General features: G+C 37.4%; 1 protein-coding gene across 3 annotated transcripts in view; it reads left to right on the plus strand.

Moving 5' to 3' along the window:
• The first annotated feature begins 4,158 nt into the window (after positions 1 to 4,158).
• The window catches only part of LOC145767287 (laminin subunit beta-1-like), a 34,247-nt gene continuing 10,607 nt past the window's right edge, over positions 4,159 to 27,798 (plus strand). Inside the window, exons 1-22 of one of the 3 annotated variants that reach the window (XM_082579077.1) lie at positions 4,159 to 7,673; positions 9,290 to 9,434; positions 11,321 to 11,456; positions 12,657 to 12,833; positions 13,244 to 13,407; positions 14,090 to 14,276; positions 14,658 to 14,678; positions 17,339 to 17,459; positions 18,743 to 18,931; positions 19,498 to 19,677; positions 20,064 to 20,176; positions 20,671 to 20,886; positions 21,238 to 21,393; positions 21,675 to 21,825; positions 22,134 to 22,246; positions 22,420 to 22,609; positions 22,788 to 22,931; positions 23,973 to 24,204; positions 24,512 to 24,675; positions 25,549 to 25,773; positions 26,258 to 26,472; positions 26,775 to 26,871. In XM_082579077.1, the coding sequence (XP_082435203.1) occupies positions 7,637 to 7,673; positions 9,290 to 9,434; positions 11,321 to 11,456; positions 12,657 to 12,833; positions 13,244 to 13,407; positions 14,090 to 14,276; positions 14,658 to 14,678; positions 17,339 to 17,459; positions 18,743 to 18,931; positions 19,498 to 19,677; positions 20,064 to 20,176; positions 20,671 to 20,886; positions 21,238 to 21,393; positions 21,675 to 21,825; positions 22,134 to 22,246; positions 22,420 to 22,609; positions 22,788 to 22,931; positions 23,973 to 24,204; positions 24,512 to 24,675; positions 25,549 to 25,773; positions 26,258 to 26,472; positions 26,775 to 26,871 (3,373 nt within the window). In that variant the 5' untranslated portion in view covers positions 4,159 to 7,636. Of the gene's footprint in view, positions 7,674 to 9,289; positions 9,435 to 11,320; positions 11,457 to 12,656; positions 12,834 to 13,243; positions 13,408 to 14,089; positions 14,277 to 14,657; positions 14,679 to 14,897; positions 14,928 to 17,338; positions 17,460 to 18,742; positions 18,932 to 19,497; positions 19,678 to 20,063; positions 20,177 to 20,670; positions 20,887 to 21,237; positions 21,394 to 21,674; positions 21,826 to 22,133; positions 22,247 to 22,419; positions 22,610 to 22,787; positions 22,932 to 23,972; positions 24,205 to 24,511; positions 24,676 to 25,548; positions 25,774 to 26,257; positions 26,473 to 26,774; positions 26,872 to 27,798 lie in introns of all 3 variants that reach the window. The other 2 variants (XM_082579076.1, XM_082579078.1) reach the window with 2 other exon arrangements.

Consider the following 27,798-nt stretch of genomic DNA (forward strand, 5'->3'; position numbering starts at 1 on the left):
AATGAAATACACATTATTTTAAAGGTTGGCCAAAAATGTATGATCGGTTACCTTCCACGTTAAATTACGTAAAAGCTTTCAACATTAAAAATAAATTTGAAGCATTGAGACCAACAGAACTTCGGAACGAAATTTTAGTTCGAAGCAAGCCAGCAGCAAAGCGTAAAAAATGTCAAATTGGGAATTGACCCTTCTAATGTTGGCGGAACAACGGAGTTGCGCGTCCCGTACTGTCCCTAATCATGGATCCTAATGAAGACCCAAGCTTTTCCGTATTAAGTAAAACGTAAAAATTAGTAAATTTGTAGCTGTGCCATATTTTAAACTGATTATTCTGCTTTGGTACCATGCACGTTATAACGTGTGCGTTTTGTCGCTTCTACTTTTTTCTAGACCTCTGCTGTGGTTAGTATATTGTTTTTCGTTGTGATAGTCATAAATAAAAATAACGCTAATCAAAAAATAAAGAGCCCAAAAAAAAAAACTAGAGATAGCAAAATACATGCACAGAGTCCATTTAAATCTATTACCAGAAACGGAATGTAATATCTTCCACAGACTATCTGAATGCCACTCACACAATACGCGCCAATCATCCAGCAGTAACTATTTTGTTTCAAGGGTGCGTACTGAATTAGGTAAAAGGCAGATGTTAATAAGGGGTCCTAAAGTGTGGCATGAGGTCCCAGGTGATCTCAAAGGTCTTTCCCCAACTTCTTTTAAAAGAAACTTTAAACACTACCTTCTTGATTTAAACGCCACTGTTGAATAATAACTGTTTTGTCTATATAATTACATTATTCTATTTGCTCATCTCTTTGGTATACGTTGCTTTTTATCTTTTTTACTAATTAAAATTGTCGATTGATATCTCTTAAACTCCACTCACAATTAATTCATTCAGTAGCGCGGTAAACCTGCTTAGTTTGTTGTTTGTTTGCTTTTTTTTTTTTTCTCTTTTGCATAATGAAAACATGTGTATCTGTATCACCAAATGCTTGATTTTCTTTTTTTGTATGTGTGTTTGTGTATTTACTGTATATATGTTATTTAGGCCTACATCACCAAGCTTGAGGTGGCTGCTGACTAGATGACCGTTTGGTCTTTTCGCAGTCTCCTCGTCATATGACACACAACCGATTATTATTGTATACTTTGTATTCTTTTCATGTTTGTGTTTGTGACAAATAAATAAATGAACTGAACTGAACTGAACTCATGTTCAGCAAACAAACGTTTCGAAAACTATACCGTCTTCATCTTCAGTGTTATAAGTGACATTTATAACACTGAAGATGAAGACAGTATAGTTTTCGAAACGTTTGTTTGCTGAACATAAGTTTAGTATCTACATTTTGGGCTCTTTATTTTTTGATTAGATTAACCAGGCGTTCCAACCATTTTGCTCCTAAAAATAAAGCTGAATTGAGAAAGTAATTACTGGACAAGTCGAAACTTATGTCGCAAGTCAGCAAATTCAGTTTAGCAAGCGATGACCAAGCAAATCAAACATGACAAGCACATAAATCTCATTTTCTGACTTTAAAGTAGGTGAAATGTACTTGCTGAGTTGTGGCATGCCGACTTGTCCAGTGGTCCGACGACCGTGTTGACCAAATGTTCACCTCAATTGAGAAAATTCAGTGGTTGGCCACTGGCAACACTACTACCGCTGCAAACCAAAAAACGACACCTGCTTCGAAAAAGGCAAAAAAAAGGAAAAATTGTATGCTCCTTTCTCATCTGATGGCTGCTAGGTAGTGGCTAGTGCAGTGCTTCCACTTTGAAGGATTTTATCCCGAAATCGGGATTTTTCAACGCTTCGAAGGATAAAAAAGGGATTTGAAGAAAAGAAGGATTTTTTAGGGATTTTTAACAATTTTACAAGGAAATTTTGTCTTAAAAAGGGATTTGTTCTTTTTAGCAATTTTAAAGAAAATTTTATTCATATTCCCTTTTAAAAGTTCTAAAAACGACTGGAATAACGATGATCAGCTGGTTTCCGTCGCCACTCGCCATCCGGAAACCCTCTCATTCTCTCTTCTTTCACCCATTCTCGCCTTTCCGTCGCTTCTCGCTTGGTTGATTTCTATTCTCGGCATTTTGGGAATTGGAGTTTAGACGTAAGTTGAGTGAGTGAGTTAGGTATAATTCTTTTAGTTAAAATTTGGTAGTCTGTTGATTTACGGTTGAATTTGAATAGCAATGACAAAGTTTAGTGAGCTTCGACGTACAGTGGCATGATAAGCTTAGGCTAGTGGTATCCTTCCGGTTTAGAAAAGTTAGTTATAGCCTATGCTAATCTATTATGGCGTGATAATACTAGAGCTAGCTAGGCTGTGTGTAGGATATGTATACATAGTGTACAAAGTCAGACCGAGTCAGTATCATGAATAGGCCTAGTATCTTAAAGTTTTTCATCAGTCTCAGATGATTGTGAAGATGTTACTGACAAGGAGAAAAAAGAGATAGCCTAGCCTATAGAGTTGAACAAGTTAGCACATCAAGGAAAACCAAACTAGACACAAAAAATAAATTTATTAATGGATGGATATTGGATACGGTAATTCGTTACTGGACATTTACCACCTGTACATTTTCAGTGTTAGGGAGAAGTTAGGAGTCTGGGTGGGAAAGATTAGAGTGGTACCGGCACCGTAATTGGTAAATGATGTCCAGGACTCCAGGTGGTAAATGTCCCAGAACCGACTAACTGACAAGCAGTTTTTTGGCTGGACAGTGAACAAAGGAAGTAAACCATGTTATTGTAAAATATGTGTAGCCTATTCTAGTAAAACAACGTTGCTTCGACATATTGAGCTATAAACAATAGGCATGAATAGGCCCAGGCCTGAATTTTCATCAGCTTCAGATGCTTGTGAATATGTTACTGATGAAGACAGAGAAAAAAGATGTAGAGTTGATAAAGTTAGTGCATCAAATAAAACCAAAACTGCATACAAAAATAAATTTGTTAAAGGATGGCAAACTGACAAGCGGTTTTCAGGCTGGATATTGAATAAAGACAGCAAACCATATTGCAAAGTATGTGGCACTTTTGTGTACTGTACCAAAACAGGGTTAATTCGGTACGCTGCTACAGAAAAGCATCAAGCTAACTTTAATTCGGCAAGAAACACTGAGCAAACCATATTGCAAAGTATGTGGCACTTTTGTGTACTGTACCAAAACAGGGTTAATTCGGTAGCCTACGCTGCTACAGAAAAGCATCAAGCTAACTTTAATTCGGCAAGAAACACTGTAGGGGTCTCGGCAATGTTCGAAAGAAATAATGACACTAAATGTAATGACATTGAAATAAAATGATGCTCAGATTCCATCCTATAGCAGGCCTACTCAACAGTATGTTCTGATTCATAAAGTTATGAAATATGTGTAATTTCTTGTAATAACTAAAATGACAACCTTTATTCAGGTCATACTTTTGAAGTACCAGTCGGTAATAAATTTAATGAACAGCAAGGGCAACGCTGATGCAGAGTCAGTCTTAGAAATTTAATTTTGTATCAAGATTATCACCTATTCAGTCTGTTCCAATGACTATTGTTCCTCTGTAGCCTGAATGAGTGTAATTTGGCTCATTTTGCCTTTTTTTTCACCACTTAGGCTACATATGCAGTGCCAGTGTTCACTGTTCACAATTAGTAGGCTAATGTTTTTAATAACTGAGTCTGAGTGTTAAGAGTATTAACTGAGTGTTACTGTGCTCCTATGATGTAATCATGTGGTGTTTATACTACAGCAGGTGTGAATGTGTTGAGATACTTCTTGTGTGGTGTATTATTTATATTTCCTGCCATAATGCCACTGGACATTAATATGTCAACTCAAATTTATGGTATTAGATTGGGTTTGTCAACTAAATCAGCCATGCTACTGCCTGCAAGGTGTTGTTTTTTGTAGCAATTTGAATAGCCTACCGTACCACTTCTTCAATTCACTGATTTTCTGTTCTTTCAGGTTAAAACGTAACTTAGGTGAGATTAAAAACTTTAAAGTTGTATTGGCACCTTTTTTAACTTAAATAACGTCAAAAATAACATCGCCTATCAAGGAAATTTTGAAGGATTTCCGACTGAGAAAAAAGGGATTTTTCAGGACAAAAAAGGAAATTGAAGAGGATTTATCAATTGTCAGAAGTGGAAGCACTGGGCTAGTGGCTGGTGCTCAAGTTTGCCATCTGGTATATTTATATACCAAATTTCACAAATCTGGTATATTTTTTTTATGTTTGGTAGTTGAAATTTTCGTTTGGTATGTTGGTATATATTTGGTATATTTTGTAGCATTTGGTAGGTGATTTTATGAGTTTGGTATATTTTATAATATTGTGTCAATTGACTAGTATTTTTTTCAATGTACAAATTTGGAGTGTGTTAACCAATAAAAACTTGTTTCTTCTTTAAAAAAGTTAAGTTGAAACACTAAAATAGATGTACCATTTGAGATTTAGCCCAATGACCATAAAAACCTAAAGGTTTTCTAAAGCATGAGTGTCATTGGAGTTGCTTAACTGTAATATTTTACAACGTATTGTTATTTCAAGGTGTTAAAGAATGTTAAAGCTTCCTCAGTGAGCAACATTGCAAGTGTTGTTGACTTATGATTTTTACTGTGCTGTTGATGGAATGTAAATTTTGGTTTCAAAATGTTGAACAGTGTTGTTAATGTGTGACTAAAACTTTTTTTATGCTTACTAATACCCTTATTGTGTTAGGCTATATTGTATGTAATTATTGAATCATAATTACTTAATTCTTTATTACCCTGACGTTGATACTTTGGCAAAGTGAAAAATTTGCTAAATTTTTGGAGCACGTCTATTAGGCGCAGACAGTGGCGTAGCCAAAGGGGGGTTACAACCCCCCCTTTAACACGCGTGTGACGCCACGATATTGAAAATGATGCTTTCAATCTCTATGTCTCTAAAACAAAGTTTGCCTAATTTTAAACGAAACTGCATTAAAAAGAGCAAGTTTTGCCAATACCAAACATTTAAATATCTTAGCCAGGAATTAGCAACAAGAAAACATAGAGACTTTGCTTTATTACCAAAAAATGCCGAAGAAAACATGATCTTATACTTTTGCTATGCCACCTGACAGCACCATTTTACAGGAATATTTATACCCACATTTTTGTTGAAAATGCTCTCAGAGTGCACCAAATTCAAAGTAATTTTTCAAAATTTTCAGGGGGAGGTCCATACCCCCTGTCGCTGGGTCGCCCGCCGACCGTCAAACCCCCCCTTTCAAAATTCCTGGCTATGCCACTGGGCGCAGACAATTAGGTGCCTGCCAGATAGGTGCGCACACTGTGACGTCGGGACATTTAGGTGTGGCACGCGGTCATTTTGGTGCTATTCGGAATAAAGTCTATTTTGTTGGGTTCTTGATGGTTGCATGGTGGGTTTTATGCATTAGCCAAGTGGGCGTAGTCTCGTCTGCATCACAGGAACTAACGCTCCAGCAACGTTTATTTTTTTGTTTTCTGAAACTTGACTAAATATCATGCGAAATCGCTGTGGTGATCAATTCATGTTTGGCTCATATATATTAAAATTAGCCCAAACTAAAACGTTCTTTGCCCAAGTTAAAAATTAAACATTGTTCAGCTAGTTGAGGTGTGCAAAACGTAATTTTTGTGTAAACTTTTGTTTTTCAGATCTTTTTGGTATAAACTTGGTATAATTTTTTAAGTTTGGTATATATTTGGTATATTTTTTTTTACTATTTGGTATATATTGCTCTGCAGAATCTGGCAACCCTGTGGTGCTGTAGTTTAGAACAGTGATTCTCAAAGTGGTCCAGGTCCACCTGGAATTTCTGTTGGTCCACAGAGAGTTCTATAAATCCTTCTTCAAACGTTGTTCAAAATTGTATCATTTACTACAGTAAATTATGTAAAGACTGCATACAGGTGTAAGAAAATTATTGTAGCAGTTATATGTAAATATATGTAGCATGGAATTGTAAGATTGCATATGTCAGCGTGACATAATAATCATGTTTACTTCGTGATTTTTGATCGATTTTTCTGGAAGTGCTAGATAAGCGTAAGCTCAGCAGTTTTTGGAACTCATTTTACAGGCTTGCCAGATTGGCCCTTTTTAGAGGTAGTTGGCCCTCAAAAAAATTGTTTGGCCCCTTGGCCCTTTGTTTTCAATATTTGGCTCTTTTTGGAAGCAGTTGGCACATACTATCAAATTAGTTATTTAAATAAATGTCTTTCGGAAATTGAGACTGAAAAGTGTTATTACGATTTTTTAGACAGTGTTTAGCTGACAATGTTTATGCCAATGCCAAAGATTCGAGTGGAAACACTGTAGAAGATGAAGATTTGGAATTGTTCTTGTAGAATGTAGGCTATGTTGTTGTAATGTTGTAACGTTATTGACGTTGTTAACGTTATTATGTTTTATTAGCAACGTTACTAACCATTATTGAACAATTTGGCTCTATCTTACCCAGTTTGGATCTTTTTTCGACAGTGTTTGGCTCTTTTTCTCAAAAGCTGTCTGACAACCCTGTCATTTAAATAGGCCTACTAACGTAGTTGACGAGTAGGCTATTGAGCTGTCAAGGCATAAGTGGAGTGCTGGCAGGCCTCATCAATAAATCATATGTTGCTGTAATTGTTGTGGTGTTGTCGGTGCACGAAGATTGCGCTTCCTCATAGTACAAAGTTTCTTTAGAGAGAGTAGAGCTATTCGCTGTTTCACTCAATTTTAATTAAATTATTTTATGAATGTCACATGTTATATTTTTTTGACGCTAAATAAGTAGGCTACTGCATTCTGCAGTGCTTTCAAATTAACAAAATGTTAGCAGCTCATGTTGCTAAGAAGGCAAAACTGAGACATTACCGGTACCATTCTATGGAAACAATATGTGCATGATGTTTTGTTAGAATAAAATTTGAAATTAAAATTATGTGTATTCAAGTAAAGGTTGAGTGTGCAAATTAAGAGGTTTTGCTTAGTTAGTTAATTACCTATTATTTTATTAAGGACTAAGATTGAACAGTGAACATGCCCTTGAGTTTTCTGACCTATGTGCAATATAGATTGGACCAGTGGCGTCAACATAGCAAAGTGGTACATCAGATATTTTTTTTTTAAATATGGTCCATGGGCCAAAAAAGGTTGAGAATCACTAGTTTAGAAGATGTCATTTGAATTGAATGAGCTAAGATTTTCTGAAGCAAGGCGGCCGGTTTTTTAAAGTGTGTGACCTGGCTATGTTTATTGTATTCTTCTCGCCGTGTCAATTATTTTGTACTCGCGCGTTGTTGATCAAAATAATACAGTTCATCACCGTTGCACGCATGTGGCACTGTGGAATTGCAATTGCATTACGAAGCTAAATGACAGTTGAACCAAGAAAGTGTAAAATGTGACATTAATTAGATTGCAAATTATTAAGGTTAACAAGATTTTATGATAAAGTTAACCTAAATGTTGTATGTGACATTGGCTAGTTACACAAATTACTTGTTTTGAAACTAAACTTTTTTGTTCTGCGCAGTTGTGTGTGAAAAGTAGTGTTAGTGATAATTTATTGTACTGGCAAATTCTGCAGAATACTAGCTACATTTAACACAAGCAGCAGTCATCATGTGTTTGCTGCTGAAAGTAGCAGTGTTTACAATAGGTAAGAAATTGTTTTGTTATACTAGTGCTTAATTTATTTATTTTGCTATATTTTATGTTAGTTTACTATGCTTATGTATGCTACTTCTTCGCTTAGTGATTATTAGGGCAACCAATTTTTTGACCTAAAAACTTGAAATTTTGACTTTATAATTTACAAATTTTGACCTAAATTTGACCAATAACTTTCTGCGTTTGCAACTTAAACGTGAAATACAAAGCACATTAGAAATCAAACCGTTAGGTAAGGATATCTTCTTTTTCTAATGAAATATTAGAAAAATGTGGAAGACTCAACGACACCACAACTAACGAACAGGTAATGAAAGTCACTCGAAAAACTGCAAAAGATAAATATGGAGTGTCTTTAAATATTCCGAAATTACTGAAAGGGTTCTGCACTATTATACTTCAACATCAAGTAATGTTTCACATTATCGCCTTTGAAGTTTCTCTCTCTTGCCAAAAATTTTTCTGAAATAGAGAAGCTTCTCTCTACTGATACAAAAGTTGCTTGGGAGTTCCTCAACAGGCTATAAAAATGTGGTGAAATATCATCTCGTCCCATTTTCGCAATGCACTTGATGTCATTCCTTAAGGTTCTTGCTTGAATATATTTTCAAATTTGGCAGCCATCAACACCAAAGTTAAGGGACCTCATTTTCTGGTAAGCTTCTTGAATGGTGTAAGGGCTGTTTTCCATCTTCTGAATTAAATCAAACAGTGCACTGTACTGTTCCTTTATTTCTACAAGGTGAGTAGCTAAATTGGGAGCTTTTACAGCATCTTGAGCATGCCGTAGCAAGACACCACCATCATGGAAGCCTTCCACAATATTTCTTACTTTTGGTAGACTTCTTGAATAGTAGAAAGCAGCTTTCAACCAAGGGCCCATCTAGTTACATTTGGCTGTGGAGGTTGGCCAATGGAAGTAAAACTAGCTCTTCTTGACCTGTTTTTAATGGTGACTGCTTTAACCCTGGCAACCAACTCATTAACAGCAAGGTAGTTGGCTAATATTCAATCGTCAGTAGTGGGCGCAACAAGATTATTACCTCAGAAATTGCAACAAATCGATTATTACGTCAGAATAGCAACAGAAATTGCAACAAAAAATCAGTATCTGTGTAGCTTTAATAAAATATATCAATAGAGAGAAGAAAAACTACGTTAAAAGAAAATTTTGACCTAACCATAAATTTTGACTTTTTTTTACTTAATAACTTTGAAACCTCTCTTCGTGTCAGCCTGAAATTTAGTTTGTAGACGTTTTATAAACTTTGAACAAATCAGAAAAATTTTGACTTTATTGACTTTTGGTTGCCCTAGTGATTATGCTTTTTAGTATCACAATAATTTATTATAATAATGGAAATGTGGTACCAGTACCACAATAACTAGGCCATATTGATAGTGTAGGTACTGTTTCAAACTATGATATTTTGGCTATATAATTATATATATTGATTTAAATTTTAGATCTCAATTTTAAGCCACCAATAAGCCATGTTTTATTTTCATGCTTACTTGGTGTGAAGCATACAAGACACAGAAAGTTATTTTGGTTACATTATTGACATTAAAAAACATATTTAACAACCAAATTTAATGTTGCAGCAATCGAGCTTGCATATGGGCAGGGAAGTTGCAGTGGAAGTAGCTGCTTTCCCAACACTGGTGACTTGCTGGTGGGACGTGGGCACATGCTCTCAGCATCGTCGACATGCGGTGAAGAAAGTCCTTCAACTTACTGCATTGTCAGGTGAGCTGAAATTACTACTGTTTCAATTTTGAATCTTTAACAGCAATTTTTAGCTTTGACTAAATATAGAATAAAAGCCTATACTTTAAAAATTCAACGTATTGTTTAACTATGGGAAACACTAAAAAGCAGAATGGCAGAAACATGAATAATATGGTGCATTGTCCCCAGAAGTAATGAATTATTTCCACTTAGAAAAGACAAAAATTTGGTCTCAGTTTGAGGGTAGCTGCTTGACTTGAAGGCCTTGAATGGTCACTTTGCAGCCTCCCGTTGCTGTAATGCTAATATTATTTGCTTTTTTTATTGTGATCTTTTCAGCAGTTTTACTGTACACTGTGTTTTGATTTATCATACATTTCTTTTTTTTTTGCAACAACAAATAAATCTTGTTTGTCTATCAGTCATGTTTGTTTTTTTGTCAGTATTATACAAGAGACGAACATTTTGAAATGATTTGTTTTCTACATGAAAAACAAAAAAAGTGATTGAAAGGGTAATTTTAAAGCACAGTTACTGGGATTCAACTTTATTTAAAATTGGAAAAACCTGAATTGAATTAATCTAAATACTGACCCTACAATTCATTATGCAGAGTATTTATGATAATGCTTTTACATGAGAAAAAGATTAGTTGAGAGTTGTGCTTAAAACAGCTATTTCCGGAGCACCACTAAAACGCAAAAATGCGGAAATTTTCGAAACGTAAATTGATACGTTGTCTGCAGAAGTGAAGAATTAATTATGATGTAGAAAAGACAGAAATCTGATCTTGACATCTATATTGTACAACATATAGCAATGAAGCTAGGTTAAGTAACAACAGATAATTCAAGATGATTTATCAAGGCTAAAAAAATCTATCAGGAAATACAAAGAAAAAAGTTATGGTTTTGTCTTGAAAAAAAAAAAAACTGGTTCTGCCGTAATTCTCAACTATCCCAGAAAAGTATGGTACGGTAGCCTAATCTATGAAGCTTTAAAACAATGTTTAATTTTTTTCAACATGACTTCATACTGGTACAATTATACAAAGATCATATTTCCGCTTCACCATTATTTCTTCGGACAATGTGCCATTTTATGCCAGGGAATTTTCCGCATTTTTGCCTTTTAGTGGAGCCCCTATTTCTGCCCTTTTTCTACAAAAGGTCTTCTCAAATACTTGAACAATATTTCCGCCTTTTAATGTTGCCCTTTAACTTTGAGTGAATATAAAAAAGCATTTGGAGCACTAATTATGTATATATGTATTAAATACTGAAAAGTTCGGAATGGCCCGTTTCGGTGAGTCCGATTCGGTGAGTCCGATCTCTTAATGGGGAATTTTTTCAATTTTTTTTTAAATTATTGGGTACCGTAGCCTAATTATCATTGTCGTTTTAGGGTTAGGGATTAGAGGTTAGGAACTCACCGAATCGGACTCACCGAATCGGACTCACCGAATAGTAGCAGACCTGAAAAGTTTGGGTCTTTATTAGGACAATTATCATTTCTAGCACTAGTTGCAACGTTCATCTGATAAAAGTGAAAGTACTTTTAATTTCACTTTCATGAAAGTGAAATTAAAAGTACTTTCACTTTCATCAGATGAACGTTATATATGTATTGTTTAAGAGATTTGACAAAAACAACAACCCCTAATTAACACACTTGTGTTATGTCAGTTTTATGCCTTGTTTCGTAAAATAATGGTGTCAAATGTATTGCTATGTTATGGAGTAGAAAATGAAAAAAAAAAACAATATGCTTGCATTTAAAAAGAATTTTAAAAATTTGATCATTTTTTTATTGTGATGAAAGCAGCATGTATGAAAGAGTATAATTTCTTAATAGTTTGATTTTTAGTTGTTTTTGTTTATAATAGTTCTGTTTATTGTTTTCAGTCATTTAAAACATGTTCAAAAATGCTTTGAATGTGATGCCAATGACCCTGAAAAATCACATGAAGTACAAAATGTCATTACAACATTCAACGATCGCCTTGAAACATGGTGGCAATCTGAAAATGGAAAACAAGAGGTTAGAATTTTATTAAAATAGGACTGCAATCTGCACCGGCCACCCCATTGAAGTGGAAATAAAATCAGAAGAATTCAGTTTTTTTTCTCTTTCACAGACTCTTACAGTAGGAAAGTGGAAAAGATTTCATGTATAATATGATATTTTGCATGTAATCTTTCCAAAGCCGTAATTTGTTCATGAAACATTTTATGTGACCAAACAAGTTAGAAAAAGTTAGACTGGCAAAAAAAAAACAAGCAACCTGCAAACTAGAAAAAAATAAGCCCAATTTGCAACATTCTTCACTTTGCACAAGCTAGCTGTTTAAGCATTGCTACATTGTAGGCATAGATAATTAATTAATTATCTTATATTTGTTATAAATTGGACTCATGTATTGGTAAAGGAGATAAATTAAAAATTGCTTGCACGTACCAGACTGAAGTAAATAAAAAACTCGTTTCGTGGATCGCACACCATTCTAAAATGTTACTTATCCGCTAGTCGCACAATTTTTCTTTGCTGGCTGCATTTGGCTCACCGGCTGCAGGTTGAACACCCCTGGTTTAAAAAGATCTAATTACTCTAAATTATGTTATTTTGCTTTTGAAGTGTGTTTTATTTCTGGAGAGTAAGGTTTTGGCTGGATTATGTGTTATTATGGCAAAGATACCTTTATGCTTGTTTTGCTAAGTAATACTGTATTACATAAAACAGTAGGCCTACTGTACTATGCTGTATTTTAAATTTACTTTAAAACCAAAGTAATTGAAAGTCTAAATCTTAATCTTCTGCTTAACTAGTGAGTCTTATGTCACAAACAAAACAAACTTCACGTTTTCAAATTGATAAAAATATTTCAGCAAAACTGCAAAAGTTTTTGCTTTTTAATTAATATTTTGTCTGCTTTTACGATAGAGCTCATGCAAAACAATTTATCTACTCTGGTCTGGTGATGGATAAATAACTTTGCCTGAGTGATTAGACAACTGTAATTGTCATGTAATACACCACCAGATGACATTTTGAAAGATTTAATATGTGCCAGCGAAAATTGACGGAAATTCACGCCGAGCCCCAGCGTTATGCAAACATTTGACATGTTTTTGTTTTTGAGAGGTGTGGTTATTATTTGTTGTTGTGGAACAGTTGCTTGCAACTTGCAAACTTTTTTTTTTCTCCTATGCAGTATATTAATCAGTCGTATTTTCTCTGAAGGTGTCAATTCAGCTTGACTTGGAAGCAGAATTCCAGTTCACTCACATGATCATGACATTCAAGACTTTTCGACCAGCTGCCATGGTCATTGAACGATCAATGGATTTTGGAAAAACGTGGTTCACGTATCGTTACTTTGCATATGATTGTGACAAGTCATTTCCTGGTGTACCGGAGGTATGATTTGAAGTTTCAGTGGGACTGTTTAGTCTGTGTCAGCAAACAACAAACGTACATTATACTTTCATAGACATTGAACTAGCAACAAGAACCTTCCATATTTCTTAAAGGTAAAGCAATCTGCAGAAATTTCCGATAGTTGTTGTGCATTTTTGTTAAGCTTTTTATGTGATGTGTGATCCAAAAGATTATCTTTTATTGCAAAAAAACTACCGGCATTACAAAAGTTATCGCTGCCGCTGTGCGGTGGTGGTAAAAGACGGGGTCTCTTGACTTTTACACTTGCAAAAAGGTTCATATGAATAAAACTAATCATGTGATGTTTTAGCTAAACATAGTCTTGTGATAAAAGCTAAGCTGAAAAGTGAAAAGTTTAAACCATAGTATTACTATTGTTGTTCTTGCAGTGGCCGCCAATAGAGATCGATGATGTCATTTGCGACAGTCGTTATTCTCTGATAGAACCCTCCAACCAAGGTGAAGTGATTTACAGAGTATTGGAGCCTTTCATTCGAATTGAAGATCCATACGCACCAAGAATACAAAATTTATTGAAAATCACAAACTTAAGGTACGGTAGTATTAAGTGTTTCTGTTTCTTGGCTGAAGAAATGCTTTAAAACTTTGTTTGGAAAACTAAACTCTTGAATAACTGACTTCAGCAAATACCAAGGTTGCTATAGTAGTATAGTATTGCGATAACCACACCATCAGTGAATAGGCAATGTGATGGTGATGTAACAATATAAGCTTCTCGGCAAGGAAAAAAAAGCGTGATAGTAGTGCTAAAAAGTCGTGTGAAGTTTGATGGGCATTTTATTTTTCTAAATCTACAGAAAAAATGTGTACTGTATTTGTTAATTACTTCAAAGTTTAAAAATGCATCGCGTGCTCGTGTTTGAGGCCCTTGGTCTAAGACAAATATTATATCCAATATCCATATTATCAGTCTTTATGATTTTTTTTTATTTACATTGCCTGAGACAACCTTTGGTGACTTGATTTTGCAACTGGTTTGAACTTAATTTAACATAAAATTTGTTCACTGCTTTTAATTTTGATATTGCTTTGGCTTAACCTTGTGTTGTCTGAAGCACCATCATAATCTTTTCCAAACCAATATTTTTGTGTGGTACCCAGTCAGCAAATCAATGTAAAAAAATGCTTGCTGAGTAGGCTAGCAGCCTATTGTCAAAACAGTCGCAAATTCATTAACATGCCATTCACCATTTGGCGCCCACTTCATTCTCCAGATTCAACTTCACCGAGCTTCACACCTTGGGAGATGACTTACTTGATTCGCGAAGTGACATTAAGAGCAAATACTATTACGCTCTCTACGAACTCATCGTTCGTGGAAACTGTTTTTGTTACGGGCACGCGGACGAATGTACCCCGATCAATGTGGGCCCAACTGATAGTAGTGTTCATGAAGTCATGGTGAGTTGTTGACTGTTATCACTGAAGTGCCTAAAGCTGTAACTACAGGCTGGGTATAACACTTTCATAGTGTTTTTATACCTCTTTCTGCGGTTGTATAGTTGAAGCTAAAGCAACCTGATAACTTTCTTAATAAAATTGTTGATCAATTTTATTATTTTCTCGGCTAAACGGTATGAGCAGCAGGCTGACTTATTTCTATGTTGATTTCAACTCGTACAATGTTGAATTAACTTGAAACTGTTAATATTTGCTGGGCTCATCTATAATTCTAAAGTGCTTAAATCTTACATAGATCGAATGTTACATGTCGTTAAATCTCGACAAACTTATACTTGGTCACGGAGTGTGGTGGCTTAATCTTATTTCTGTGCTATTCAGGCAAGCCAGGGTAAAACCGAGGTAAAAATTGCTTTTTGTAGGTGATTTTCTTGCAACTGTGAAGCATCTGCAAATCGTTTTTGCTTTAACCTTTTGAAAAATGCTTTGTGTATTGTGGTAGAGATTTCTTTGAACTTCAAATAACACTATCTTTCAACAACTCTTTTAGTCTTAGTATTGTATGGCTTTTGCGCTATTCTGACTATCTAACTGCTATACTTCACTTTTCTCGAACATTAGAACAGTAACGAAGACTTGGGACAGATGAGAGTAAGTATGATGACTGGGCTTCCGTCGATCAACAACCTACTAGTTAATTACGTTGATTCAACGTCTTTTGGCGTTCAATTATTGCAATTTGCGTTCTTTGTGGACTGACATCAAAGAGCACTTGCCATGCCAGTTGTGCATGTCACACAGCACAATCACCACCATAAGCATTTTGTTACCGAATTCGGCTAACTTCTGATCTTTTACATTCATCCAATGTCTTTGGTGTTGGTTGAAATGTAAAATGTGTTACATTTTAGAAAAATTACATTATTTTGCATTCATCAAATGTCTTTGAATTAAAAAAAAAATCTTTTATAATAAGATGAAGATTTGCTGAGAGTTTTTTTTCTAAATTTCACAGTTAGACTTACTGTTAGCTTGAAAAACGTAGAATTTAATTGAAGCCCTTGTTGCAAAAATGCCAATGTGTCAAGACTAAATGTAGGAATGTATTCCCCAGAAGAATTCCACATTGATAAAACCTTCTAAATAAAGTTCCACTGGTAAATATTTCCCTTGGAAAAAAGGCGAAAGTATTTAGTGAGGTATCATTTGTTTGCTTGGGTAGATTTTTGAGTGGATTTTTTCCAGGGTTAATTGTTTTCCGATTACCTATCAGAAAAGTTGTCTACAGAAACTCCGTCAAATACTATAGAAAATATTATGGCATATCTCCTTTTGACTTCTCCAAACCTTCTTTTATTGTCACTAATACAGAAAAGTCGCTGTTCTAATCTAATGAAAGTGCCAAAGATTAGGAAATCTCACTGAGAAATGTGAAATTTCAATTTTTGCAAAAATGTCATCGCCTTTTCACAGCAAGGGCTTCACTTTCATCTCTAAAGCATGAGATCACACTAGTGCTGAAGAGTGCACAGTTTCCATCATCAGCAAGTGCAATGTATTCAATTGTACTAATTATCAATTTAATTAAAAAAATTGCAACTTCTTAAAACTTAAAGTTCTCAGAAACTCGTCTTTAAAATTATGTAATAACTTTGGCAGCGGTTTAAATCACGGTGTTTGATAATAATTGTTTTTGCCGTTGAGTTTCTTGTGATGAAAAATGTTGTTTTGGTTTATTCTCTGTCGCCATCAGTCAATTGCGGAGTGTTTGATTTGCTGAAGTGGTAGAAGCATGGCTAGATCGTGAGTGTTAGTAAAACGATGGTAAAACGTGGCACTTGTGCTTTGACAACAGTAGGAGCTAAAAGATGCTGTAGCGCCACTATGCTGAGGAAGAGCAACGCATTTTGCGATGAATACAGCTCTATATGAAAACAAGCATTATTAATATCCATTGTAGAGACCAGACTTTCTTCGCTTGGTTTCAACATCAGTACAATAACGGCCAAAGAATACAAACAGTAAATGAGTAATTAAAACAATACTATTGTAAAGATAAAAACGAAAGTTTTTTTCATGAAATTATCAAGTCTTTGTAACCCTTTCAGCAGCCTGGAGAATCTATTACTACCTTTTATTTTCAGAAATCATAATCGACTTTTACGCAATGATTACTACCCTTCAGTTTGGAAAAATTGCCCTTTTCACATCTATATTTTGTCAAGATGCGTTGAAGTGATGCGATAAGGGCAATCTTTCTTTGCTGAGCCTGAAACTCCACTAGCGATGATTATTAAATCAACTAGCTTACAAAACTTGCGACTCTTTTATTAATTAGACGTCTGGAGACGTCCCATAAATGAAAATCAGTCCAAGTTTTGTCAACGTGATTGCTTATCAAAACTTGAATCATGCATGGGCATTTGGGAACGGTGATTGATTTCGTTGATTATAATTTCTTATTGGTTCAAAAGTACCTGTTAGCGAAGTCAGAAAGCACTTGTTGATCGGCCTCGATTTTCAATTCTCACTTGCTCCAGATGGCAAATTTTTCTTTTTGCTTCTTAATTTTACTTTGCAAAAAAGTTTTAAAAAACCTAGTTAGAGATGCAACATGCAGAAAAACTTCGCTGTCGGCTAGTTGCTTTGATATATAGTAATATGCATGATCTGATTTGTGAGCTTCTTTTGAAGTTGTTCTTTGAAGACTTCTAATTGGATTGAATTCATTGCTTGGAAATTTAACTGTTCTTGTTTGCTAGCTGACATTTGCATATGCTTGTCAAAAGGTTTGAGATTCTAAAATCTACAATAATGTAACGCAGTTGATTTCGTATCAATTCTTACTGCTCTATAGCAAGTTTGAGTAAGTCAAGTGTGTTAGTTTTAAATGAAAGCACTACGTTTCGCGACATAATTTTTGTTTTTTGCTACTGATAGAGCCAACAAATTTGGCGTTTTTTAACATTGATTCAACGTCTAGACGTTGAATTAACGTAAAAAAGATCAATTTTCTTAGCTGGATAGGATTATGCAATTAACCTACGTGTGCAAAACTCCAGGTCCACGGTCGCTGCCAATGCCAGCATAACACCATGGGACTGAACTGTGAACTTTGCTTGCCATTTTACCAAGACCAACCCTGGAGGCCTGCTGAAATTGGAATGCCACATGAATGTCAACGTGAGTCATAGCAAGACTTTGTAATAAAAGTTTCATATTGAAGTTCTTCAATTTTTTTTTTATACGTAAAAGCTGTTTGAACTATGCAAAAGATCTAACTATCTAAATATGTAGCAAACTACAATATGATATGCATCAATTTGTACACCGCAAAGAAGTGTTTTTGTTACTTCTTTTTATATCAATTTCGTTTTTGTGTGAAAGCATGTTTCTGGTTTTCTATCCTTTGTTTCTGGCAATACAGACTTGTGATTTTGTAGAGGAAGCAATTAACTTCAGACTATTTTCCTCTGACTGCCACTTGGTGAATTTCGTTTCCTCTTTGGGCGTCAGCTGACGATTATTTTGAGCAAGACTGCTTAAGGCAATGGCTCTGCCGACATTCATAGGTTGTTCTTAATATTCGCTTTAAACGTCGACGGACATTTAAGCGATGCAAAAACACAACTTTTGTCAGACCTTCTGTCGCTGCAATTTGGTTTCCGTCTAGCTCGCAAACGAGACAACTATTCAACCAAGACGTCTTGATCTTTTTTTTTTGGTTGTCGTATTACGTTTATTACGCGTCGCATCACGTTTCGGCGACAGCATAAAGGCGATGATATCTACGTTGAAACTTCAAGGTGTGCGTTTTGAAAGTTACGTCTGTATTGCTTCCTGGGCTATTTCTTCAACTGTGGTAATTGGCGAACTTTCTCATTAACTAATGTTGAGACAGGTTTAAAAATCACACATGACTTTAGGTTTCCTAAATTTTTGTGTTCAAAGAAATATAAACAAATACCAAGTCCAGGTATGTTAAAAACTTTAAACTCAATTCGAAATCTTGTTTCGACTATAGATGGAAGGTCGGCAGGCGTTCACTCAAGTCGCAAAAGCATTGGGCATTTCCTTCAACAACTTTTTACTAAAGCTGACCTTGCAGCAGCAAGTACTCGCTAAAATGAAAGGTTGCTAATAAATGACGAATCTCACAATCCCGCTAATTGCCTGCAGTGTCATGCAGTTGTTCGAATATCTTGCTGGCGACAAAACGACTGATTTGTTCACAGTTGACTGTTTAAAGTCAAGCATAAATTATAATTGACTATAACAGACTTTATCATGGCCAAGTAAAAAATTGCAAGCAAGACAGTCATAGCACTGTTTTCAATGGGTTTTTGATGGTTTATAGCAATCATAGTATTGCTGTTTGCGATGTCCATTCTACGATTATCCCAGTTAGGTGATTATAATTTTCCTAAAAACAACATTCAAAAGCATATGTTTGTCAATTTTTACAGCTTGCAATTGCAACAACCATGCCACCGCCTGTCACTTTGACCCGGCCGTGTATGAGGCTACTGGACGAGTTTCCGGTGGCGTGTGCGAGGGTTGCCAGCACAACACTGTCGGACGAAATTGCGAGCAATGTGCTCCCTTCTTTTACCAAGATCCTCAAAAGGACATTCGGGATCCCACTGTGTGCGCCGGTGAGTTGTTAAAGCTAGTTAAATCACTCCTTTTTGCATTAATTCAACGTAAACGCAGAGTGATTTGCAAGCTTGATTGGCTATCGCCTATCGGAATGTGTGTGGTGGTGTTTTTCGGTGCAAAATATGATTTTTAAATCATGAAATTGACCTGTAGCTTGAGATTTTCAGAGAGTTTAGCATCTTAAAGATGTTGCTCAAACCTATCTTTCTTCTAAAAATTTGATTCCAAGAAGAAACTTGTATTGTTTTTTAAGCTTGTTGTCATTGAGTGATTTTCATTTTTCGTGAATCTTTAAACTGGACAACACATATTCGTTGAACACTCCGAGTGTACTGTACGCAGTATGAAGTATCAGCCATGGAAATATCTAGTGCTATTAAAGCACTTTTAACACGAAAGATGTATTTGATCAATCTGAAGCGCAAAACCAAAATCTATTTGTGTGCTTTTTTGGAATGCGTTGTAACCTGATTCAAAAGTATATACATTGTTTTGCTGGTGAACGTTTCTAAGACGTTAAATCTACCAAACAAAGATGTGATTAATCTTGTTGGGAAATCAGCATGCGACTGTGAGGTTGCTGGGTCGTTGGACGGAGGAATATGCGACGCGCTCACCAACTCTGACCTTGGTATGATTGCCGGCCAGTGCAGGTGCAAGAGGAATGTGGAAGGTCCCAGATGTGACCGCTGCAAGTCAGGGTATTATGGTCTGGATGGCAACAACCCAGATGGCTGTACTGGTAAGTGGTTATTCCAGCTAACAAAATCCACCCTTTTTGCATTGATTCAACCTGTGTAAGCGTTGTAAAAAGGGCTGATTTTGCTGTTTGGTTATTCTGACATCAAGCACTTTATTTTCGAATGTTTGAATGCTTTTGCAAGGTGGTGCTATACCTGGTGTAGCAAAGTTGCAATTGTTACATCGCTTCAACGTTGCCAGACATTGAAACGAGGTAGAAATTGAAGCTGAGCTAACTGGGCGAACGAGTTTCATGGTGGAATGTCCCAGAATTACCGATTTTTCAACGTAAAGTTTTGGTCGGATATTTGAAATGCATGCCCTGACAAAAATGATCGTTTTCGTTGATCCCACGCTTTATAACGTCTAATTTTCACCCCATTGCAGCGTGCGACTGTGATTCTTTGGGTACTTTATCTGGGGCTGATGCTTGTAACGCTGAAACCGGTCAATGCAATTGCAAGCGTTACACCACCGGTCGGCGATGCGATATGTGTGTGGTAAGTTAATTTATTTGGGTTTCGTTTTAAATCGACTAGCTTGTATTTTTGTCGATTTCAGAAGTGCAAGATTTTGAATGTGTTTTGAACTTTGTCGTAAAAAATGTACGCAATAAAACGGAAATGTTGACAATTTGGTTTTCAGTCTCTGGTTACGGTTGCGATATACAGTATGCTATAAATAAGCTTTAACTATTTCTTGTTAATTATTAAATTGAAATTAATTTTAATCTTCAATATATTATGACAAGAGATTAGATTGTTGTATAAATGCCAGCATTCGATAAATGCAAATTGGCAGCACTACCTTGTCACACAACGCAGTTTCCATTGTATTTATGGTTTTCCTGGTTTCAGTTACAGTGGTCCTTGTCACGAATAGATTGATCTTACTTTCTCGGCTCCTTGTGACCAATGCTTTAGCGCAATCCCCGTCTGCTTATTACAGTATACTTGCTGTTTCGGAGCGGTTGACAATTTCATTTCTGAAACAGGCGCAAACGTGGGGCATGAGTTCGATCCCACACGGCTGCACAGAGTGTGATTGCGATGTCGGTGGCGCCTACAACAACAACTGTAACGAACGGAGCGGCCAATGCCCATGCCGACCGAACATCAACAACCGGCGCTGTGATGTCGTCATTTCCGGAAACTATCTTCCTGGTTTGGATCACTACATTTTCGAGGCTGAAGACGCGGAAGTCCAAAATGTTAGTTTCTAGCTAAAGCCAGTTGCCTTTTTTTACATCGTTTCAACCTCGCTAGACGTTGAAATGTTGTAAAAATTGCAACTTTGCTGCGTAAGATTTGTTGTTTTTATTTTGGTTGCAAAGTGCATGTTTATCTAAGGATATGACGTTAAAACACATGGTGTTCTTCAGAATAGGTCCTGGAGAATTAGAAGGCAAAAACTGGTAAAGATCAATAGCGTCTCAAACCAAGCAACATCATTGGATCTAACGCTGCATGAATTTAAAAATGAAAAAAATTAATGGAAAGTTTTTCAAGGAGCTTATACGCTAAAGTCTTCTTTACACATTTTAACTTCGAATTGTTTCCAGGGAGCTTATGAGGACAAAAGATCACGAGATCGTCCTCCGGTTACGTGGACTGGCGATGGATACATGCTTGTGCAAGAGGAAGGGGTCATTGTCTTCATTGTCAAGGGACTTCCTGCATCCATGGATTACAATCTCGTTCTGAGATATCAATCCAACGTAAGCTGACGTTGATTTTATGTAAACTGATGATGTAAGAGTAAGACTGATCTTACTCTTTGCAAAAAGAATAAATAAGTTTTAAATATTTCCATACGCAGCAAATCAGTGTCCTTTTACATTGGTTAAACATCTGCAGAGCGTTGAATATGAAAAAACGTTTCGTAACTGGAAGACTATCTCCTTATTCATGTTTAGCCAAAAAGACTTGTTCTCTCTTATTTTTAGTCAGTTACAAAAATACAGTGGTTGCAGGAAAAATTAACTCGGCTTGCGCGCAGATGCCAAATGACTGGAAGTACGTGGGCATCACAATCGACCGTCCCAACCGGGGCAACATCCCCACCAGTAGCCCTTGCGGGAACACCAGACCGGAAGACGACAATTGGATGACGTCACTTCCTGGCGCGCCGACGACGCATCACAGTCTCGGTAAGTGTCGCTGCTGACGTTTTCTTGGAATACTCACATCCGGGTGATGGCTTTCACAATGACACTGCATAATCCGAATTGGTCTTTGAACGGTCGTTCATAATCGATTATGATGATGATTTTAAATAATCTAGATTCGCCAATCTTCACTTTTGTAAAGGTTTAACATAGATACTTAAACAAAGTTAAAGAGTAGAGATTAAATCATTAAATATTCATCTTTAGTTCAAGCACGTTACACTGTTACAGTGTACCTGAGATAGTCGCACACTGATTCTAATTTAAAAGATCCTCCTATCTCCCTGTAGGGATCATCTGCCTTGAAGATGACTACACCTACAGAGTGATCGTTGATCTCAGGCGATACCAACGGGAACCAAATCCTCCAGATGCTCCCAAACCCGATATCCTCATCGACTCCGTATGTATTCAGACAACAAACCAGTCGTTTTTATACAATATAAAAACCGACTGATTTGTTTTCTGGGATTCAGAATTAACTAAGAAAACAATTTGATCAGCAGAAATGATTCGTTTTTGGTCAGTTTGACGTAATTAGATATCAATTTTGAGTCTAGTTTTTTTCGTTTTCAGCTTGTGGTTGTCCCTGTCCATCAGAACATGGACATGTTCCAAGGCACAGTCGACGGCCGGGAACGCTCTCGACAGTTCGAGGATCTAAATTGCGAGAGCGAGGAAATGCGCGTTCCGAACCGGCAGCCGAGTGAAGAATGCGCCGGGCTCATGTTCTCAATGTCCGCCATTCTTCACGACGGAGCAACGCGTAAGTATGAGCCGAAATTGAAATGTGACACGACAAACAAGAAAACAGCGGTCGAGCTCGTAACAAGAAATCATTTCAGTGCCACATACGGAAGATGGCTCAGTGTTGTTTGCGGAAATCTCGTAACTGTTCCTCACTCATTTGCGTTTTGTTTATGTCTTTTGACATCGTTTTTCAGCATGCGACTGCGACTTGCAAGGAAGTGAAAGTTCCATTTGTACGGAATGGGCTGGACAGTGCAGATGCAAGCCGAACGTGATAGGAAGAAGATGTGATCGATGTGCTCCAGGAACATACGGATTCGGACCCAGCGGATGTAGACGTGGGTTCTTAAAACAGTTTTTTAGAAATCAACAAGAAATTTCTAACCTTCTTCTATGGCAAGAAAATTATGGCATTAGAAAAGGTGTAGCCAGGGATATCTAAAGAAGATATCCCTGGGTGTAGCAAACAAAAAACTTTCTCTACCTATTAGAACAGAGAATTAGAGTGCAGAAACACGAACTGTTGAATTTGATGAGAAACACGGATGTTAAAGGCATACTAAAGGAAAATTTCAAACCGGAATTAAGCATTAAAATGAGTAAACTGAACATTCAAGAATACATTTCAAAAACAATTACCCAAAAAAATTTGTTTTCAATGGCGCTGGCAAGGCCCAAAGTCCAGTGTTTCATTTATTTTCATTTTTTTCAAAATGACCAAAACGTGCAAACACAGCTCAAGAATACGTCATAAAGTCCAGCAATAACAAAAGCCACGTTACCAATCTGATGTTTTGAGCAAACTGTCTGCTGTTTTGATGTTAAAATGTGCTGTTTTGATGTAAATACATACATAGCCTACAGTCAAATCGCCCGCAGTAACAATTATTGCGTGATCGGTTGATTGCTAGACTTTATGACGTAGACTTTATGACGTTTTTTACAGTCGCACGCTTCGTTGCTCAGGCCAATCTCGTTTTGAAAGCTCTGACAAAAGCACGCGCACAATGGTGGTCAGACCGCAATGGGGCAAAATTTTATTGAAAATCGTTTTATGGTAGCATGTTAAACACAAAAAACGTGGAAAATCGCCAAGTCAGGTTTTTCCTTTAATACCCCTTTAAGAAGAAGTAGTTTAATAGTATCCAGCAAGCAACTATGGAAAATTCCTTCATCATCTTCATATATCCGGGAAGGCCCGAATGAATGAAGATGATGATGAAAGTAGTCTTCAAAACCTCAAACCTTTGTCCGTGAAGATGACGTTTTTTACATTCAACGTTTAAACAAAAAAATTTCCTCTGCCTATTTTTTATGTTGTTTCAACGTAATTGCACGCTTTGTCAATACAGCCATTGATTCGATCTCCATTTCCACAGCTTGTGACTGCGACCTTCGCGGGTCACGTGACAAATTCTGTGACGTCGCCCGTGGACAGTGCTCCTGCCTGGCTGGTGTGTCGGGCCGCAGGTGCGACCAATGCATGGTGGGACACTACCGCTACCCTGAGTGTCTTCGATGCACGTGCAATGGCCATGCAGACGCTTGTGACCAGCAGACTGGGGTCTGCATCCAATGCAGAGACAACACAATGGGAGAGCAATGCGACATGTAAGTGATGCCTTGCTGGCTTGTGAATGCGAATACTGTGGATGTTGTTGTTTGAATCGTGTAAACGTCACTTTTGCAAACAATTAGATACGTTTGCAGTACTAAAGCAACGTTACGCGTAGTTAAGAGTAATATAATTTTTCTTGGTGTATTATTTTATTTGATTTAGGCGACTCCGACCACTCTTCTGCGGTTTAAACCGGTTTGGACTGGTTGAATAAAGCTTTTCGCTCACTCGCTCGTTTCTTCGGTAAAACGTGACCTTTATTTCGCGTACAAAAACGTCAAACACCGATTTCTTTTTCAGGTGCACCCCCGGTTACTATGGCAACCCAGTTCTGGGCAGTGTTGACCAATGCAAGCCGTGCATGTGTCCAAACGGCCCCAACAGCGGACGACAGTTCGCAAGCGGCTGTAGATACGAGCCCGTGTCCAGACAGGTCACCTGCTACTGCTTGACTGGCTATTCAGGTAAAGAAGACTCATCGAACGGCAAATTAATGTTTCGGCACTAAAGATCCAATTAGATTTATTTGTTTGCCCAGGTTGTCAGTGCGGAAATGGTTTTGCATTCATTATGTGCCGTCTCCGAGCCAAAGGTTGGCTGCCAATTGCTTCCACACGTCACGTTCTTCCGTTACTCTTTTTGCTTCTTTGTTTTACATCATTTCCCCAAGCTCGTCTCCTTCTTCCCCTACATCTCTTTCCTTCCACCATACCTTCTGTAACCAATTGATGTAGCTATGCTGCCCATCCTCTCAGAATGTATCCCGCGAATTTCATCTTTTGTTTTGCTAAATCGCTTGCTCATCTATCTTGCACTTCAAATCTTTTTCTAATTGCGTGGTTTGTAATGTGTTTTTTTATATGATAAGTTGTAGTATTCTTCTGTAGCACCAAAGTTGTAATGCGTTGATTTTTTTTGTTATGAATTTCTTTGCTGTAGGTCCAACTTTTACTTCCGTATGACTTAACTGGTTTGATATAACAAGGTAATAGTAGTCTCAGTTTTAATTGCAAATCTATATCTCTTCTTAAAAATTCCCTACACTTCCAAATTGACGCTTTTGCTTGACTGATTTTTCTTAATATTCATACAACATGCCAACGATGTTTTGAGTAGAAGTTTAAACTATGAATGGAGACGTTTTCAACATTATCGAGAAGTCTAAAGATGTTGCAGTTAAATGCCTTACCTCTATGGTACTACATGTGTTTGTGAACTAGAAGTATAAAATACGAAATTGTTCGGCAAATTGTAAAGTAAAACAAAGAATTTGTAGAATATAAGTTCCGATAAGTCGTAAAACAACGATAGCGAAATTTTGCAATCAAATTTCCCAGGCCCTAGATGTGATCAGTGCGCCCCCGCGTACTGGGGAAATCCCCAAGCGGCAAACGGGGTGTGCAGGGAGTGCGAGTGCAACGGGAATGTGGACCCACTCGACCCGAACGCGTGCGACGCCGCAACAGGGGTTTGCACCGGGTGTCTCTATGACACGGCCGGCCCCCACTGCGAGAGGTGCAGAGACTACTACTATGGAAGTGCCTTTGACAATACTTGTGTCGGTAAGATATTTGATCATGGTCGATGTTTGAAGATAGTTGAACATTGTTGTGGTGTTGTTAAATTTTTACCATACGTTGATTTTTGGCTTTAAAAATAAAAGTTTTAAACTGTTGCTTAAAACCATTTATATCTCGGATAGGTGGCTTCGGGAATAAAGCGATTGCCTCTAGGTTTGAAAACATGGATTCCACGCCCCGTTTGGTCACACCAAAGATCTTATAAAAAGTTGCACTAAATTCTCACTTACACGGCGCTTAAGATTGAGGAAAGGAGTTCGGCTGCGCTGGCACTGTTTGCTTGCAAAAGCTGAAAGCAAGGATTTTTATCTTTGATGGCTAAACGCCACATAAAACACATACTTCTATCTCCTAGAGACCTAGAAGATTGTTCTTGCCATGACTGTGCAGTGTGCAATCACCTATTTTCGGAACATTTCAAAAAAGCTGTTTGTCTCTAGTACTCCATCTTTATTTTCATTCTTAGCTTGCGCTTGCAATCTTATGGGCACCGAGAGGTCATACTGCGTCGGTGGTCAGTGCCAATGTGACGTCACAACCGGGCAGTGTCCTTGCCTTCCCAACGTGGCCGGACGCAATTGCGGCCAATGCGAACCCAACCACTGGAGGCTGGCCGGTGGGGTAGGCTGCGAACGCTGCGACTGCAACCTTGACAACTCAAACGGGCCGACTTGCAACGAGGTAAGTGTCGCGTAGTTGTTTCAATGTCGTGGATAAAGCTGATGTTGTGGAAGTTTTGATTTTCTACAATAAAGCGATGATTCCATTGCTACAAATTAAAGCAATTTTCTTGACTATCCTATCCCTAGAGAATTACCTCGACCCCCAGTATTTTCTGAACCCCTTATATAACCTCACTAAATGGAAGAAAAATTAGAGCTTAGCAGATATTCTAAATCTAAACGTGGACTCTTTTATTGTAAATGTATTCTACGGTAGTCATATCTTGGGATAGCAAAAGTCATCGTACTTTGCACTTGCAGTTCACCGGTCAATGCCAATGCGTAGAAGGGTTCGGAGGACGCACTTGCGATGACTGCGCTGAAGGTCATTATGGCAATCCCAATGAACAATGCTTTGGTATGTTGAAAGGAACTTGTAGAAATAATTAGTTCGTGTTCTGTTTATGTCGTTACCACCCTTATCTAGTCAAATTCGGCCTTTTTACATTGACTCAACATCTGTAGACGTTGAATCAACGTAAAAAGGACCGATTTGTGACCATCTGGGTCTGTTTTGCTCATTGCGTGCATTGCTCACTACCCTGATGCCGCTGACGTCCGACTGGCACACCCGTTGGTTCCTAACAGTTAGCATGCCTGGATATTTCTACCCCTAGAAAGCAACCATAGCTGAACGGCCGATTTCCACGTTTGTAACAAAAAGGCTTTTTTAACGCGAAATGTGAGCAAGTGTGTGGCAATCTTTATTGACATGTCACGAATGGATTTTCAACCCGATGATTTACTCTGTATTAACCTCCTGAGTTGTTTCCGAAATCAAAACTGCGGTTGTGCTTTTGATGTAGTGCCTCTTCATGTCTGTACAATTCACAAATGCCTGCTTGCTTTTGACGTCTCCTCCTTCAACAACGCGTCAAGAAAGTGATGTTATCTTCATTTTTGTTATCACTTTCCGCGCTCAAGATTTAGCAACGAAAGCGACAAGCACGAAATCAAACCCTGCTACCACGCAAACTACAATCGCATCTTCACCGTCGACCACATCTGCCACGACCGCACAAACAACGAGATCGACGACTGAATGTAACGCCCGCGGGGATGCGGGCTGCGATTCCCAGCAAGATCAGCCGACGACCTCGAAGTCTTTGAGTTCCACCGAAACACCTGCAAGCAAGAGCACGAGCCCAAATACGCCGCTGAAATCTTCCGAACGCGAACAGATGACAAGTGCACCATCTAGCGCCCGCTTTGATCCCATCACCCCATCCACCTTATGCGCAATAACCTTCCCATGCCGTGGTAAAAAGGAGTAGTCGGATTGCCC

This window comes from Aplidium turbinatum, chromosome 3 (assembly GCF_918807975.1).
Source record: "Aplidium turbinatum chromosome 3, kaAplTurb1.1, whole genome shotgun sequence".
In the NCBI taxonomy this organism is placed as follows: domain Eukaryota; kingdom Metazoa; phylum Chordata; class Ascidiacea; order Aplousobranchia; family Polyclinidae; genus Aplidium; species Aplidium turbinatum.